General features: G+C 39.5%; 1 protein-coding gene across 1 annotated transcript; it reads right to left on the reverse strand.

Moving 5' to 3' along the window:
• Positions 1-1,221: 1,221 nt before the first annotated feature.
• C9orf72 (C9orf72-SMCR8 complex subunit) lies at positions 1,222-14,861 on the reverse strand. The gene is made up of 11 exons (XM_008923254.3): positions 14,592-14,861; positions 12,538-13,023; positions 9,583-9,642; positions 8,593-8,688; positions 7,897-7,961; positions 7,068-7,140; positions 4,130-4,246; positions 3,202-3,437; positions 2,651-2,708; positions 2,017-2,126; positions 1,222-1,934 (listed from the first exon to the last, which is right to left on the reverse strand). Exons 2-11 carry the CDS (start codon positions 12,979-12,981, stop codon positions 1,748-1,750), a joined length of 1,446 nt encoding a protein of 481 aa, XP_008921502.1. The 5' UTR covers positions 12,982-13,023; positions 14,592-14,861; the 3' UTR covers positions 1,222-1,747.
• Positions 14,862-14,893: the final 32 nt, after the last annotated feature.

The following is a 14,893-nucleotide window of genomic DNA, read 5'->3' on the forward strand; positions in this document are numbered from 1 at the left end:
CTCCAGGGATAGAGAATCCACCACTTCCCTGGGCAGCCAATTCCAATGCCTGATTAGCCCTTCTGTAAAGAATTTCTTTCTAATATCCAACCTAAACCTCCCCTGGCACAGCTTAAGGCCATACCCTCTTGTCTTGCTGATAGTTGCCTGGGAGAAGAGACCAACCCCCATCTGGCTACAACCTCCTTTCAGGGAGTTGTAGAGAGTGAGGAGGTCTCCCCTGAGCCTCCTGTTCTCCAGGCTGAACAGCCCCAGCTCCCTCAGCCTCTCCTCATAGGACTTGTGCTCAAGTCCCTTCCCCAGCCTCGTTGCTCTTCTCTGGACCTGCTCCAGCCCCTCAATGTCCTTCCTGAACTGAGGGGCCCAGAACTGGACACAGCACTCCAGGTGTGGCCTCACCAGTGCTGAGTACAGGGGAAGAATCACCTCCTTGGACCTGTTGGCCACACTGTTTCTGACACAGGCCAGGATGCCATTGGCCTTCTTGTCTCCCTGGGCACACTGCTGGCTCATGTTCAGCTTCCTGTCAATCCAAATTCCCAGGTCCCTTTCTGCCTGGCTGCTCTCCAGACACTCTGTCCTCAGCCTGTAACACTGCAGGGGGTTGTTGTGGCCAAAGTGCAGGACCTGGCACTTGGCCTTGTTGAACCTCATCCCATTGGAATCAGCCCAACTCTCCATCCAGTTTGTCCAGGTCCCTCTGCAGAGCCCTCCTGCCTTCCAGGTGATTGACACTTACCCCCCATCTTGGTATCACCTGCAAATTTGCTGATGCTGGACTCAATCCCCTCATCTAAATCATCAATAAAGATATTAAACAGAACTGGGCCCAACACTGATCTCTGGGGTTACCACTGGTGACTGGCCACAACTGGATGCAGCACTGTTCACCACCACCCTCTGAGCCCGGCCCTCCAGCCAATTCCTAACCCAGCACAGAGTGCAGTGGGAGACACCAAGTTTTCAGTTTTGTGTTTTGGAAGAGCTCCATAATGCTGGATCGCTGCACACTTCACTGCAGGATGTGCACAACAACACATGACAGAGTATCCTGGTTGGCACTTACATGCACAAAGCTGCTTGAATAATGACCTAGTTCCCATGTGCAGCACGCTGCTGTTTAGGTTGCTAATAATCAACAGCTTGCACACAAGAATAGTACCTTGTAGTATATTAAAAATTCCAAACGCTTAAATGCTCTAAAAGAAGGAGCCAGCAGTGTTAAAAAGGGAGATAAGGGAATTTTTATATTCAGATTAGTACCACATACATATGAACAAACACTTTTAAAAACTCTTTGAAACTCTTGGAAAGTGCCTATTCTGAAACCTCCATGATTGGGGACGACACATGTATTGTTTTCCGTGGAAAAACTGAAACTACTGACACAGCAGAACAGGGAAAAACTGACATACACTTGAAGGAAGTTTCTGGGGAATGAAAATTAAAATGCTTCCCTTTATCGTACACCAAAACATGTTCAGATTTATCTACTAAGCCAATATGGCCAAGGATCCTCTGGTAACATTTACTTTTACAGTTAAAAAAAGCACATAGAAGAGACAAAGGCATTAAAATAATCATGCTTGTCTAGCTAAGCTGATATACCCTCCAACAAGACCCCTCCTGCTTCGGACACACCTTAGTGTTACTGAGCTCCTGAGGCCACATCCTCAGTCGTCAATGATTGTCACCAGTGTGGTGTCACACTGACAGATTCCGTGCAATATCAGACACATGGAGAACTTTAAAACGTCATGAGCATATCACGTTCTTGTACACTGGTATAGAATGGCCTCCCAAAGATGAAGGAATGTAGACCTGGTTTAATCTTCTCAGCCAATGCCATTATTATGTTAAGATCGCCCTCTGCTGTTAAGTCAAGATCTACCTTCAAGCTACGAAGAGACTTAAAAGGTTTTTTTCCTTTTTGCCTGCAAGAAAATAAAAACGTGTGCTGTAAAAAAAAGCATAAGAAGTTTCTCAGAACCTGATTTCTATTATCTGTTCACTTACGTGTCATCCTCTATGTATTTTATTAAAGTTAAGGCTTTTCTGTGCAAGACCAGCAGAAATTGTGCAAGGAAAGTACTCCTTAGAGACAAGCCAGGCTTCAGGTGAAAGATCTGTTGAAAATTATATCAGAATATTAGGTAGACATGGAAATTCGAGAACCATTTTAAGAATGTGGAAAATAAAGAAACATTGCAAGCACATGTAACATATCCTTAATTATAGCAAAGCAGGCAAACAACAGCAGATTTTTGCATACAGTCAACCTGCTTGCTTAGTTTTCTATCTGCTCAGATGCAATACATTAAGCTGTTTTACAATTCTGTTTGGATACAATATTATTTTTCTTTTAAGTTAAAATTATCTAAAATTATTCTCAGTCAGGTAGCTTTCTCAGTACTGTAATTGTTGACAGTGTTGCACAACAATAGCAAATGTGCATTGTTTTTCATACCTAAGCAGGAGTTTCAGTATTATACTAATATTTTTTTTCCTACTTGTGTAGAGACAAATCACAGCAGGAGTATGATGAAGAGCTACCAAACCAACAAATGACCTATTCACGTTACATTATCTGTTACTAGATCTCAAAGTAGCCAACGTTAGCTCTTGTTCTTTCTGAAAAAGCAACAATTACCTGATCCAGAAAAGCTTTTACTAAAGTATCTCGATGCAGGATATCTTGAAAGACATTTCTGTAGAAAAGAAAGGAAACAAACAGTAAGGTAACACCATTAAGGGACTCTAACCTTCCAGCATCTGAGCAAAGCAACAGCATTACTGTTTACAATCTGGTTGAAATTAGAAGATAATTTAAAATTTTAATGGTTTCTGACATTTTTAAAGCTAATGCAGAATTTTAAAGCAAAACTTTCAGATGAAATTAAATAAACCCAGGAAAGTCACTGGGCCGTGCACTTAGCCCTGTTATAACCCTAATTAAACAGGCAATAAAATTAACATAACATGGTCAGAATTAGCACTGAAAATGAATTTCAATAATATTTAATGCAACAAAACTACTGGAGGACTTGGTAAATTCCTCCAAATCAAATGTAACTACCAGCACTGAAAGAGCTTCTCAAAAGCAAAAAAATTTCATGTACTTTATTAGCAAATGGGCTTTCTACCCATTCACTCTCCTGTCCCAAATCAAGTCACTCTGTGAGATGTGAGAGGAGTACGTACAAATCGGGTGTAAAACTCTCATCAGTGTGGATAATATGATCTTGAGACATTTCTTCATCTGAATTAGCTCTCCAAAATGCTGTCAGCTCCGACCTCATGTATCGTCGTTGGTTATAGATGTGCTCGTGACAAGGGGGCATCTGCTTCACTGTATTGACATCCACATCTATATGTGTGGTAGGGTATGGGGCGTACATTACTTGGCGGAAGGGCAACACGAAGCTTCCTGTTGCGTCCTGGTTTAGTGAAAAAAAAATATTATTCCAGTTAAAAGTGCGAAGCTGTACTGGAACTAAACAATATTAAAGCATCATGCCTAAATTCTATACCCCATTTGTTTAAACATATTTTATTAATGGTTGTATCCTAGTAATAAGTCCTTAACACCGGATGATTCCCTTAACATAACAGTGAAAACAGTGACCTGTGTATTACAGTATATCATCACCTGGCTCATAAGCCCATTAGCATTACAGTACTATATTTATCTGGTAAGTTCTGACTGCTCACCAGAGCAAGAAGCATTGTTTTTCTATTCATCTTCACACATTGTTGTAGCCTATTTAAAATACTTGGAAACTGCAGGACTGATGCAACTGTTCCTTCTTCGGTTTTGGTACAACACAAAAATATAATGCTTTTTGGGATTCCAGCTCCAAGAGGACAAAAGAGTATAATTATTGTACCTCAAAGTACAGGAACAATTCTGAACAATCCTCAAAAAACAGATGTATCATGGAAAAGACTGGCTGGGAATTTTAACATGCAAATAGTTACACGGAAAGCCACAGGACCAGAAAAGAACCAAGGGAAGATGACATATTTCTTCGAACGTGAATGTGTGCATGCGTATGCACATCGTATGCACAAACACACTGGAGGATGTTCTTGAACTACAGAAGAACAAAACTTTCCTACGTATACTTACTTTAAGTAAGCCTTGAACAAAAAGTCCTGACTCGTATTTGAAAGATGACTCACTTCTACAGAGCCTGGAACACTTTCGTTCAGATGGTGTAAGAAACAGACACAATGTTCTCACAATCTGCATTAAAAAGAACAGTTTTGAAAAACATTAAAATGTAAGGAAGTGAGTCTGACTAGACTGTATTAGGCACTTCAAATGATGAACAAAAGTTGACAACACTTATTAGAAAAGCCAAAACTTTACCAAGGCCACAGAACAGTGACATGCTTACGTTATTAAGCTGTACGCCATGCTATTCCAACTTCTTGTCAAATGATGAAAAAATCCAACACTCTTTTGCAAAGTGTGCTTTTCATCCAATTATGTAGAACAAATCACTTTTGCATTCTTCTACCTCTACTACATAAACATGAGCCACTGTGATTATTTTCCTAGCCTTTTAAGTCTCTTATTTTATTCATTCCATACTGAAATAGCAGTTATTGTCTCAAATCAGGCAAGTCAATTTCCTAAATAAGTACCCATGCTTATTTCCTCAGTAATTTCCTTAAACTCTCAATTAAAATGAATACAGGTACTTCATTATCCATTTTCAAACTCCTGAAACAGCCACCAGTAATCACTCCAAATACAAAATTTATTCCATTCCATTCTTAACCCGCAGTGTCCTATCTGTGTCTGAGGTGTTTGAAAAGGCTCTATCAAGCACAATGTCTTTCTGCAGTATCTAAAACAATGACAACAGAGTTTTTGACTGATGCTTTTCGCCACAAGATGCCACAGGTGTTTTTTACTTCAAGGTACGCTAAAGTATGCCATTAAGGAAGCAATTACTTCAGAACAGTTGTACCGTGACACAAGGAGCATGCTGCTGATAAGAACACGCGTAGAATTAATGTATCAAATTTACCCTGGATGTATCTTGAGTCTCACACTCTTTTACACTGTTTTTTTTCTATAGTGTTTAGCTTATTGATACATAATTCTACATATTCATAACCATTTAGACCTTAAATCCTTTTCATTAACTATTTCATGACCTGTAAGCTTTTTATAACTACCTACGCCCTTAACATTTCTTTATATTATATATAGTATGTGTGTGTGTGTGTATGTATATAACATAACATTTCCAATAACCTAATAAATCTTACATGTCTGAAGACCTACATATTAACTATGGTTAGCTGATTTCAGCTAAGATCTGAGAATTTTCTTCTCTCTGGTTTCCCTCTGAGTTTCAGCGGTTATTGCTGATTTGACCAGAGGTGCTTTAACACCATTGCTAATACATATAAAACAATGCATCCCCTCTGCCCCAATTTTTATAAAGGACCATGAACTGTTTCTTTCAAAACATAGGTTTACTAAAGATGCTTTGAATTTTTAAAAAAAAAACTGTTATATTTCTTTGTGGAAAGGAGACCTACATACTATGAAACATATAATATATAATATATATAGTTTACATGTAATGTATAAAATATTCAGCAGGCCCACTGTTTGCAATTTTTATTTCACACTGAAGAAATATATGTAGGGTCCACGAAACACAAGCAGCCCATGATGCAGAAGTATGTTTATTGCCCACTGCTAAGATGAATTATGCAGATACTAATTGCTTAAGAGTATACAGACAATACCAATTGATGTGGTTATTGTCTGTACACTCACTGTTAGCAGTGTTCCCCAGGACTCAGTTTTGGGGCCAGTCCTGCTTAATGATGATCTGGACATGGGGAGTGAGTGCACCCTCAGTAAATTTGCTGGGTGAGAGTGTTGATCTGCTTGAGTGGCTTGAGTGTAGGAAGGCTCTGCAGAGGGACCTGGACAGACTCAAATCAGTGGACAAAGGATAACTGCATGAGGTTAATGAGGTGAAGTGCCACATCTTGTACTCGGGTTACAACAACCCCCTGCAGTGCTACAGGCTGGGGGAGGAACAGGATCGGCTGGAGAGCTGTTCAGCACAAAGAGACCTGGGGGTGCTGATCAACAGCCAGCCCAATATAAGCCAACAGTGTGCCCACATGGCCAAGAAGGCCAATGGCATCTTGGCCTGCATCAAGGACAGCGTGGCCAGCAGGACTAGGGAAGTGATCATCCCCCTGTACCCGGCACTGCTGAAGCCACACCTTGGGTACTGTGTCCAGTTCTTGGCCCCCAACTTTAAAAATGACACTGAGGTGCTGCAGCATGTCCCACAAAGGGCAACAAGGCTTGTGAAGGGCCTAGAAAATATGAGGAATGGCTTATGAGGAATGGCTCAGGAAACACCTCATCATTCTCTACAACCCCCTGAAAGGAGGTTATAGCCAGGTGGGAGCCAGCCTCTTCTGCCGTGCCTGTAGTGAGAGGACAAGAGGAAATGGCCTTAGGTTGAGGCAGGGGAAATTCAAGCTTAATATTAGAAAAAAATTTTCCCTGTTAGGGTGGTCAGGCGTTGGAATAGGTTTCCTGGGGAGGTGGTGGAGTCACCATTCTTGGAGGTGTTCATGAGGTGCCTGGATCTAATGCTGAGTGACATGGCTTAGGGGTTACAGAGGCAGTGCTGGGTGGACAGTTGGACTTGACCATCTTAAAGGTTTCCTCCCCCCCCGATGATTATATGACATAGCTGAAATGGATAAGCCAGTCACGTCTCTTCAATTTGTATATTTTAGCTAAAGAACCCAATTTTAAAAGCTCAGACTCATTTACTACTCATATACTGTATCAATTAAATACATTGGTTTTCTTATAGTTGTCAGAATGCAGCTGATAAGGCAATTTTCAGGCAGAATTATCATCTGCAAGACCAGTCAGCTAAAGATAACCAGATAACAGTATTCCTTCCTTCTTCAACCTCAAGTATGTGTATAAATAAACTTTGTTCCAAGTAACACACTAACACTCCTGACAGTTAGCATTTAAGTTCAGTTTTTGGAAAGTATGTTACCTTATTTACTTTTTCTGCACTGCTTCCTACAACTACTGAACAACCACAGGTCTGCAGGTGTGAACTAATTGCACTGCAAGTAAAAACAAACATAGGTTAATACATTTAATCAAACTTTTCAAATGAAACAATTATCATCTTGACAAGAAGAAAAAAGTTCTCCTATAGCCTATAGGTCCATAACCATAGGCCTATGGTTACCTTACCTGTGTAAGGTAACTGCTAAAATGCAAAAGTTCAACAGTTTCTGCAGTATTGAAAGCATATGTGATGCTGTATAAATAGAGGGCACTAACCACTACATAAATCAATGCAGTTACACAGGAGATGTTATGAAAAGTAAAAGAACATCAATTAAAACCTATGAAATACGCTTTCCTGCAGGAAGAGACCAAGTTGCCCTCAAGTTCAACTAGTTCCACTTAAACATTAAAAACGGGGGGAAAAGAGAAATACACAATTCAATAAGCACTCTATACACATAACAATATTTATACACAACCCAGGTTTTTTGCTATTTCATAAAAATGTAAGGCTTTGACTTACAGTCTCAAAAAATCAAATATAAGTATCAAAGAAAAATTATATTTGTATCTTTGACAACCATCTACAGAGATGCAGCTATTAGCCCAGAGTCATTATTCTAAAAACACAAAAGCCTTTATAGCATTTTATAGACAAAAATCTCAAAAAGCCAAATATGTGTCACTGTCCCCCCTCCTAAACTATTCCAATACAAGTTCACATGCACATACAGATAGATACATTTAGATGCACACACAAGTTTAAACCATTTTACTACAGCATAAATCAAAACTAAATTTCATACTTGAGAAGAAAGCCTTCATGGCAACTATCCCCAATGTCATCATCATTTAGCACTGTGTCACTTATCTGAAATACAAGTAAATATATAAAAAAGTTAGACAAGGATCTGAAACATCTTCCAATTAATTGATTTTCACTTTTACTGATAGTTGGGAACTTTTGGGGAACTATTTGAGTTGCAAGACCACAATCTTAAAAAGACCTTCTGACTTCAGACAAAGAATTTTAAAAATGAGAAAGTCACTTGGTTATTACATGTCTTTCACCAGTCACAAGTCAGGTTCCTCCTAGTGTTTTTTTATTTCTATGACCTTGTCCAGAACACTTTAAATTAGTGAATGTCAGATCACTTCTACTTCTTCCATATAGTGAGAACACTATAATGCGCTGAAAAAGGTATCAAAATCAAATCCATTTATCTGTCCATTCATTTTGGGTTGCATCAAATAGTCTTTGCACTCTTAAAATGGTATCATCCTAAGCAGTTAATTTTGCTAAGTGCTGACCATAAAAAACACTGCCATTCCCTACACCACTTAGAAGAACTTGAAGTGAGACAAAGTTACAAGAATTTAGGAAAACAGTGGCCTTTTCTCTGCCAAAGTGAGTATCAAAGCAGAGGGTCAAATTTACTTTTTTTATCCAGAGGGCTAAAGACACTTTTTTTATTCAGAATATAAATAAAACAAGGACTTACATCTATTTCTTCTGGAACACTGTGTGATTTCATAGATGAAAGGAGTTCCATTACAGGAATGACTTCTCCTGTCAGCATTGGAATGATGCTCTGACCCTGCACAATAAATAAAATGCTTGAAGGAAAAGCACATTGGGTAGTGTTCAAAGTTACTAATATGAACTTGCTATATTACATGCAAAACATCGCTAACTTCCTATTATTTGGAACGGTGGTATGAGCAGAAATTGATGCATAGATTTCTTGGGCTTTACTCATCAATAGACATGAACTGGAAACACATATTTGGCTTCCCAACACCATGTCTTAAATGTATTTCTGGGGTCTTATGCTAATTTTCACAATCACTTTTGATGGGCCTAGACAAGAAGTATTTGGAGTGAGCTGATCTCATCATCCTATATTACATGCAACCACTGTTAAGCATTTTACATCTAAGTCTGATGTTTTAACAGTAACAGGAAACCAAAACCAGGCACATTAGTTATTAACATACAAGAATACTTCTCTGATTTACCTATCACAAGAAACTGAAGCCACAATTTCACATTTAGAGTTTCAGAAATCAAATTCTTTTCACAGTCTTATCCATTAGGTCTCCAACCACATTCCAACATGACACTCTGTACATCTCTGTAACTCAAAAAGATGACCTAACCTAGTGAAAAACCAAACTTGATGGGAAGCCGGCATGACTCTATGAAAGCTCCTGCCTTTATAGAGCTTCACGTTCAAGTACATGACTTTCCTCTTCTGAAAGGTAATATTCTTCACAGATTTCCCTAAAGTGATGAAATATAGTTTCCTTCTACTTGATCACAGCTCCCATCATCCTATCTTCAAAAACTTTGAATCCTGTGCATGGCACATCATCAGCTAGTCCACAGTATCTTCCTTGATCCCAAAAATAAGCAGCAGTTCTATAGTCATCAGATGCAGCCAAACAGTTTTGTGATGGTGTGCCATATCCATGAACCAGGTGGCCCTTACCTGATCCTCCATTCTTTCTGTGCCTTCCAAGACAATCTTCTGGAAGTGTTCTTGCCTCTCCTGAGCAAGAGAAGCAGTTAGATACAAATGCTCTGTTATTTGTTTATGTATGTATGCACACAACAGTCAAAGGGTACAGTTTCTTCCCCGTGGAGTCATGCTTCTTGGATTCAAATTTTGAGGTTCAAGTCTCTTTTCTTTTACAGAGTTGACTTTAGCAACAAGTGATGTCATGCAACAAAGATCAACACTCCCTGCTCTGCCCCCCATCAAACCTCTCCCACGCTTGGGCAGGAGTAGCAGGATAGAGAGCGTGTGATGACAATGACAAAACATGAAGTTTCTTCATTACAGATCAAGAAAATGCCAAATGATTGGATTATGGTGAGGAATTCCATTTTATGTATGAGAGTTCCTGATGCAGCAAGAGAAAAATAAGATCTCCAGAATGAGAAAAGTTATTTGACCGGGGAGGGTAGGAAAAAAGGACTTTTTTCCCCCACCTCTTGAGACACTGACAAGTTTTCAAAACATTGTCTTATTAACCAAGTATAGGAGACATGAAACTCAAAATACACAAAACACAATGTACAAGAGACTGAACAAAACTCTGAAAACAGACTCATCAGCAGCTGAGTAGCAAACTACATTAAAAATGAACTTAGAATGGAATCAAGTTACTATTCACAAAGAAAATTCAGCATTAATCACTGGAGCAATCAAAACACAGAAAATAGCAGATGCTGAATGAACTAATAATATGTTTTGCTAGAAGTTCACAGGTTATTGCATTGTTATTGGTTACTCATAAGTTTTCTGTGACCAATCTACTCAAACTTCAAGTGGGAAAAGAGTTTTCAAGGGTTTTTTTGAGTAGATGAATAGGGAATAAGCTAGAGTAACTTGTCCTAAAACTTGCCCTAACCACCCAGAAGACACATCTTTGGATAACAATACTGAAACAAGATTCCTTCACATCACCTCTGCCCTTCAGTTCAGTGTCAGAGAAGTAAGATCCTTGACAATGATTTTAAAAGAAGTCAGTCTTCATGAAGATAAGGCTGAACAAATGGTGTAAGCCCCATCTTTTTGGAAACATAACTCCTCAAAATTATTAGACAAACATCTAGAATATAAATTGAAGTAGATGAAAAGGGTTTCTAATCCCATATTGACGACTTGCTTTAGAGTTGCTTGTCCTTCTGTGACACTCTGAACACTGCTCCATGTTTCTACTAATCCTCAAGTTCAGAAGGCTTCTTCTCATCTCAAGTCTACCTGGAACTGCTGTCTGCCTCTACACAGAACCAGTGAGAGCTGATAATTACAACTATTAGAACTTCCAGAACAGGTAGATAGCTCCTTTCAACATTTTTTGTTCTATTTTATATAACCACAGTTGTTGAACTGCCTCAAAGCACAAACTACAGAATGAACATTTTAATTCATTATTATTCTACAACTCATGTCTAGATTTTTATCTACATTTTCAAAGCAGTTTTCTCTTCTATAGTTAAAAATGAAGAACTGCAGATATATCCAGGGATCTTTGATTGTCCTTCAAAAAAAAAAAAAAATACACTAAATATCTATTTCAGAATGCATCACTCTCTCAGCTAACCCAGCTGACCTATCTGCTTCAAGAACATCTGAAAAAGAACAAAGAACTTAATGACTAATTTCTGAGGAAACTAGCAGAAAACATTCTTTTGTCATTTTCAATGCCACATGTTTTTCCACTGTGAAAACATACCGATATGGATCAATGTCCAAAAACTGAGAATGATGGATAATCCTTATTTGACCACCCATGTTAGAAGTCAGTACAGAGGGCACTAAATGACAGAAGCAATGTAATCAGGAACATGAGACAGCATTCACTTACGTCAAAAGCACTAACATCCAGCAGGCTTTTAGAAGATTGTATTAGGAATGAAATATTTGTGTTTCTACTGTATTGAAAACGAACTTTATACATTATCCCTCCACTAAAAAGTAAGCCCCAGAAGTATGAAAAGCCAATGTGATGGAAAGCACTCCCAGCCATCATCAGGTCATACAGCAAAAAGGAAACATCACCACAAAAATTAACATCAGCTTGTTATTTCTGTAATCTTAATTAGTTCAGATAAAAGCACTCAAAAAGGAAGTGTACAGTATGTTGTCTGCAGATGGTAGAACAGAAGAGGTACAAAAACTTTATCAGACAAGTGAGCATTGGCATACACATTACAGCTGATGTGCAATCTACTGTTCTAAGACAACCTGGATACCACGAAGATGACAAACATTTTAATTTTTATTATTAGACTGTTACTTATTTTAAAGAAAAATACATAATAATTTTCACTTAATAAGGAAATATCCATAGTGTCCCCAAAAGTCAGAGTTCCAATTCTTCAGAAAAATTTAGCATGGTTTCCTTTTTGAGTTTCACAAGTAAATGTATTTTTGTGGTTCTCCCTTTAGTTCTACACAGTTTAACCCCTGCCAAACTGTTTGTTAATACTCTTTTTTTGAAAAATAAAGCTGTAAGAGCAATGACAGCATTAATTGCATTGGTTCCTTTTTCTGGACCTCAGCAGCGAAAACAATGATTTGAAACACAAAACTTTACAATTTCACCTAGCTTAATACACAAATTGGTACAATTAAAAGCAACTACTTAGATGAAATTCAGAGAGATGAAAAACTATACAGGACACCTGAGACAGCCTCGTAGAGGTTATATAATATTACAAGGATAAATCATGTGGCTAAAAATCTCAACCTTGTATTTGCTGACATAGTAATTTCATAACTTTTAACCTTCAAAACTGTGTACTTGTAGAGGTTAGTCTCCTTAGAATTTTTGTAAGTTTTGAATTGCTACATTAAAGGTGTCACAGAATCTCAGTTTTTGCTTTTTCACATGACAATCTAGCAACTGATTTTAGTAATGAACAATTAACCTACCTTGTGCATCCATATTCTTCCTTTCCTTATGATATGTGTTAATCTATCCACGCACACTCTGTGAAGCGGCAGGTAGAAGCCAAGTTCACTTTGTGGAAGTATAATTGACAGTCCATATGTGCTTCTGTCTCCATTCCAGTTTCCATCAAAGATTAATGACACAATGATTACCCTTTTTTCTGCCAAAACAAAGAACTTCACATCTATTGCACCACTTTCTGCATTCCGGAGTATTTCTCCATTCAGAGTGTGGTTAGCAAGAAAAGTTATTTCACCATCACTGAGAAGTACCTGTTCTGTCTTTGGAGCCCAGATATGCCGCACTCGGGGGCCAAGAATATTGTCCCAATAAGCAAAAGTGGCAGCTAATAAAGGTGACTCGCCGTTCAAAGAGATCTCTGTTTTAGCAACTGCAGGAGACGGTGGTGGACAAAGAGCTGACATGCCTGTTTCCTCTCTCGTGTGTAACTGAAATGCTTACATCACCTAAAAAAAAAAAAGTTTTTGCAGGAAAAAACAATAAATTAGAGCAGACCTCATTATCATCTCATCTTATTTTTACATGACCAGATATTGATAGGACAAGGGGGAGATGTTTTAAACCAAGAGAGGAGATATTTAAATTAGATGATAGGAAGAAAATTCTATGAGGGTGGTGAAGCACTGGAAGAAGTTGCCCAGAGAAGTGGATGCTCAGTCCCTGAAAGTGGTCAAGGTCAGGCTGAATGGGGCCCTGAGCAACCTGATCTGGTGGGTGGCATCCCTGCCCAGGGCAGAGTGGGTTGGAACTAACTGATCTTTAAGGTCCCTTCCAACCTAAGCCGTTCTACAATTCTTTTGTTTCCAAATAAGACTCTCAACCTGACTTTTACACCTGAGATTTCACTGTTGTCCTAGTTAGGACAGCTGAGATCAGTTCATCATGGTGGGTGTAACCCAAAACTGTATTCTATAGCCTTCCATGTCATTTCCCAGAAACTAGACTATTGTTGTCAATAGACTATTCGCACCCTCTGCCCATAGAGCCTGACTCCTCAGGCTATAAACTAGGTGTTAAGAGGCCTGTGAGATAGGAGGATGTTTCTGTCCTCACACCCTTTGTGAAACTCCCCGCCCTGAGGGGAGTACCAAGCATTCCTGCCTGAACTGGAGGATATATAATCTTGGAGTTTTGGAACATTTTTCAACCCACTCGTGGGATCCAGAGGACGGCTGCATCTCATCGCTCTCAACCAGACTTAGACCATCACTGGACTGTGATCACCACTTTGGCCAGACTGCAGCAGCTCTCCCACCAGCAGGTTCTTCCCCTCTCCCTTTACTTTGGACTCAAACAGGGCCCAAGGAACACCACTTTGTTCAGGCCCCAGGGTACTGGGTTATACATTTGGGTTTTTGTGGGTTGAGACCAATTGTTTGTTTGTATTATTGTACTTACTGTATTATTTTAATAAATTGTTATTCTGACTTATAATCTCTCCTTTGAGTTGAGTTCATTCCCCCTGCTGGTTAACTTTTAAACCAGCACAACTGTAGACTTTATTAATTCAGGAAGCGTATATATATATATATATGTATACGTTCCACATAATGAAGAGGTATGCTTTACAAACGTTAATCAGACGCCAAATAGCCTTTACTCACTACAGAAGTATGAGGAGCCTGCACAACACACAACTTCTGTAAGGAGACTCACACGATAAATACATCCTTTACATCACAGTGATGTGCAGCGTGTTGTGATACAAGGCAAATGCTCAGCACTTTATAGAATGTACTGATGCATAATTCTTTATCTTATGCAGAAACAGTCCTTAAACATTTCCCCTAGCAGTGTCCCCTGCAGAAGACAACAGGAAGTTCCATCTCCCCTAAAAGTTATGCTACAGCCACAGGAAGACATTAAAAATAAGTTTTGCAAACAAACGCAACCCAGGACGGAAAGCTGTAACAGCTAAACCCCATCATCTCGAGGAAACCTCCCATGACCAGAACTCAGCTTTCCTTTCCCGTCTGTCTGCAGCACTGCACAGGACAGGAGAGGGAACACCCACCTTACTACAGCAGCTCTAACTCAGCAGACCTCTATCTGAGCTTCTTTTTCCTTGTGAGTGCCCCACATAGGATCATCCAGGTGTATTTCCTCACAGCAGGGGCGTAAAGCCCCTTTCTCTCCCGCTCCTCCTCAGGAGCCGCCAATGCCCCGCCCGGGGAAGTCGAGGCCCACTGACTTGGCCATCTGACACCGCGATTTCAGGGTTTTCAGGGAAGACAGGGCGCCAGCCTCTCGTGCCTCCCCGCAGTGAGGGGCCGACCGGAGGCTCGCTCTCCCCACCGCCTCTCCAGCCGCGGCACC

This window comes from Manacus vitellinus, unplaced genomic scaffold (assembly GCF_001715985.3).
Source record: "Manacus vitellinus isolate BGI_N305 unplaced genomic scaffold, ASM171598v3 scaffold_9_pilon, whole genome shotgun sequence".
NCBI lineage: Eukaryota > Metazoa > Chordata > Aves > Passeriformes > Pipridae > Manacus > Manacus vitellinus.

Excerpts from the sequence above, each read along its gene's own strand:
- C9orf72 (XM_008923254.3), bottom strand. The coding sequence starts at position 12,981 with ATGTCAGCTCTTTGTCCACCACCGTCTCCTGCAGTTGCTAAAACAGAG. Across the intron at positions 9,643-12,537 it reads GAAGAATATGGATGCACAAG|GAGAGGCAAGAACACTTCCA; the intron begins GTAGGTTAATTG and ends TCTCTTGCTCAG. Across the intron at positions 7,141-7,896 it reads CATGAAGGCTTTCTTCTCAA|TGCAATTAGTTCACACCTGC; the intron begins GTATGAAATTTA and ends TTTTACTTGCAG.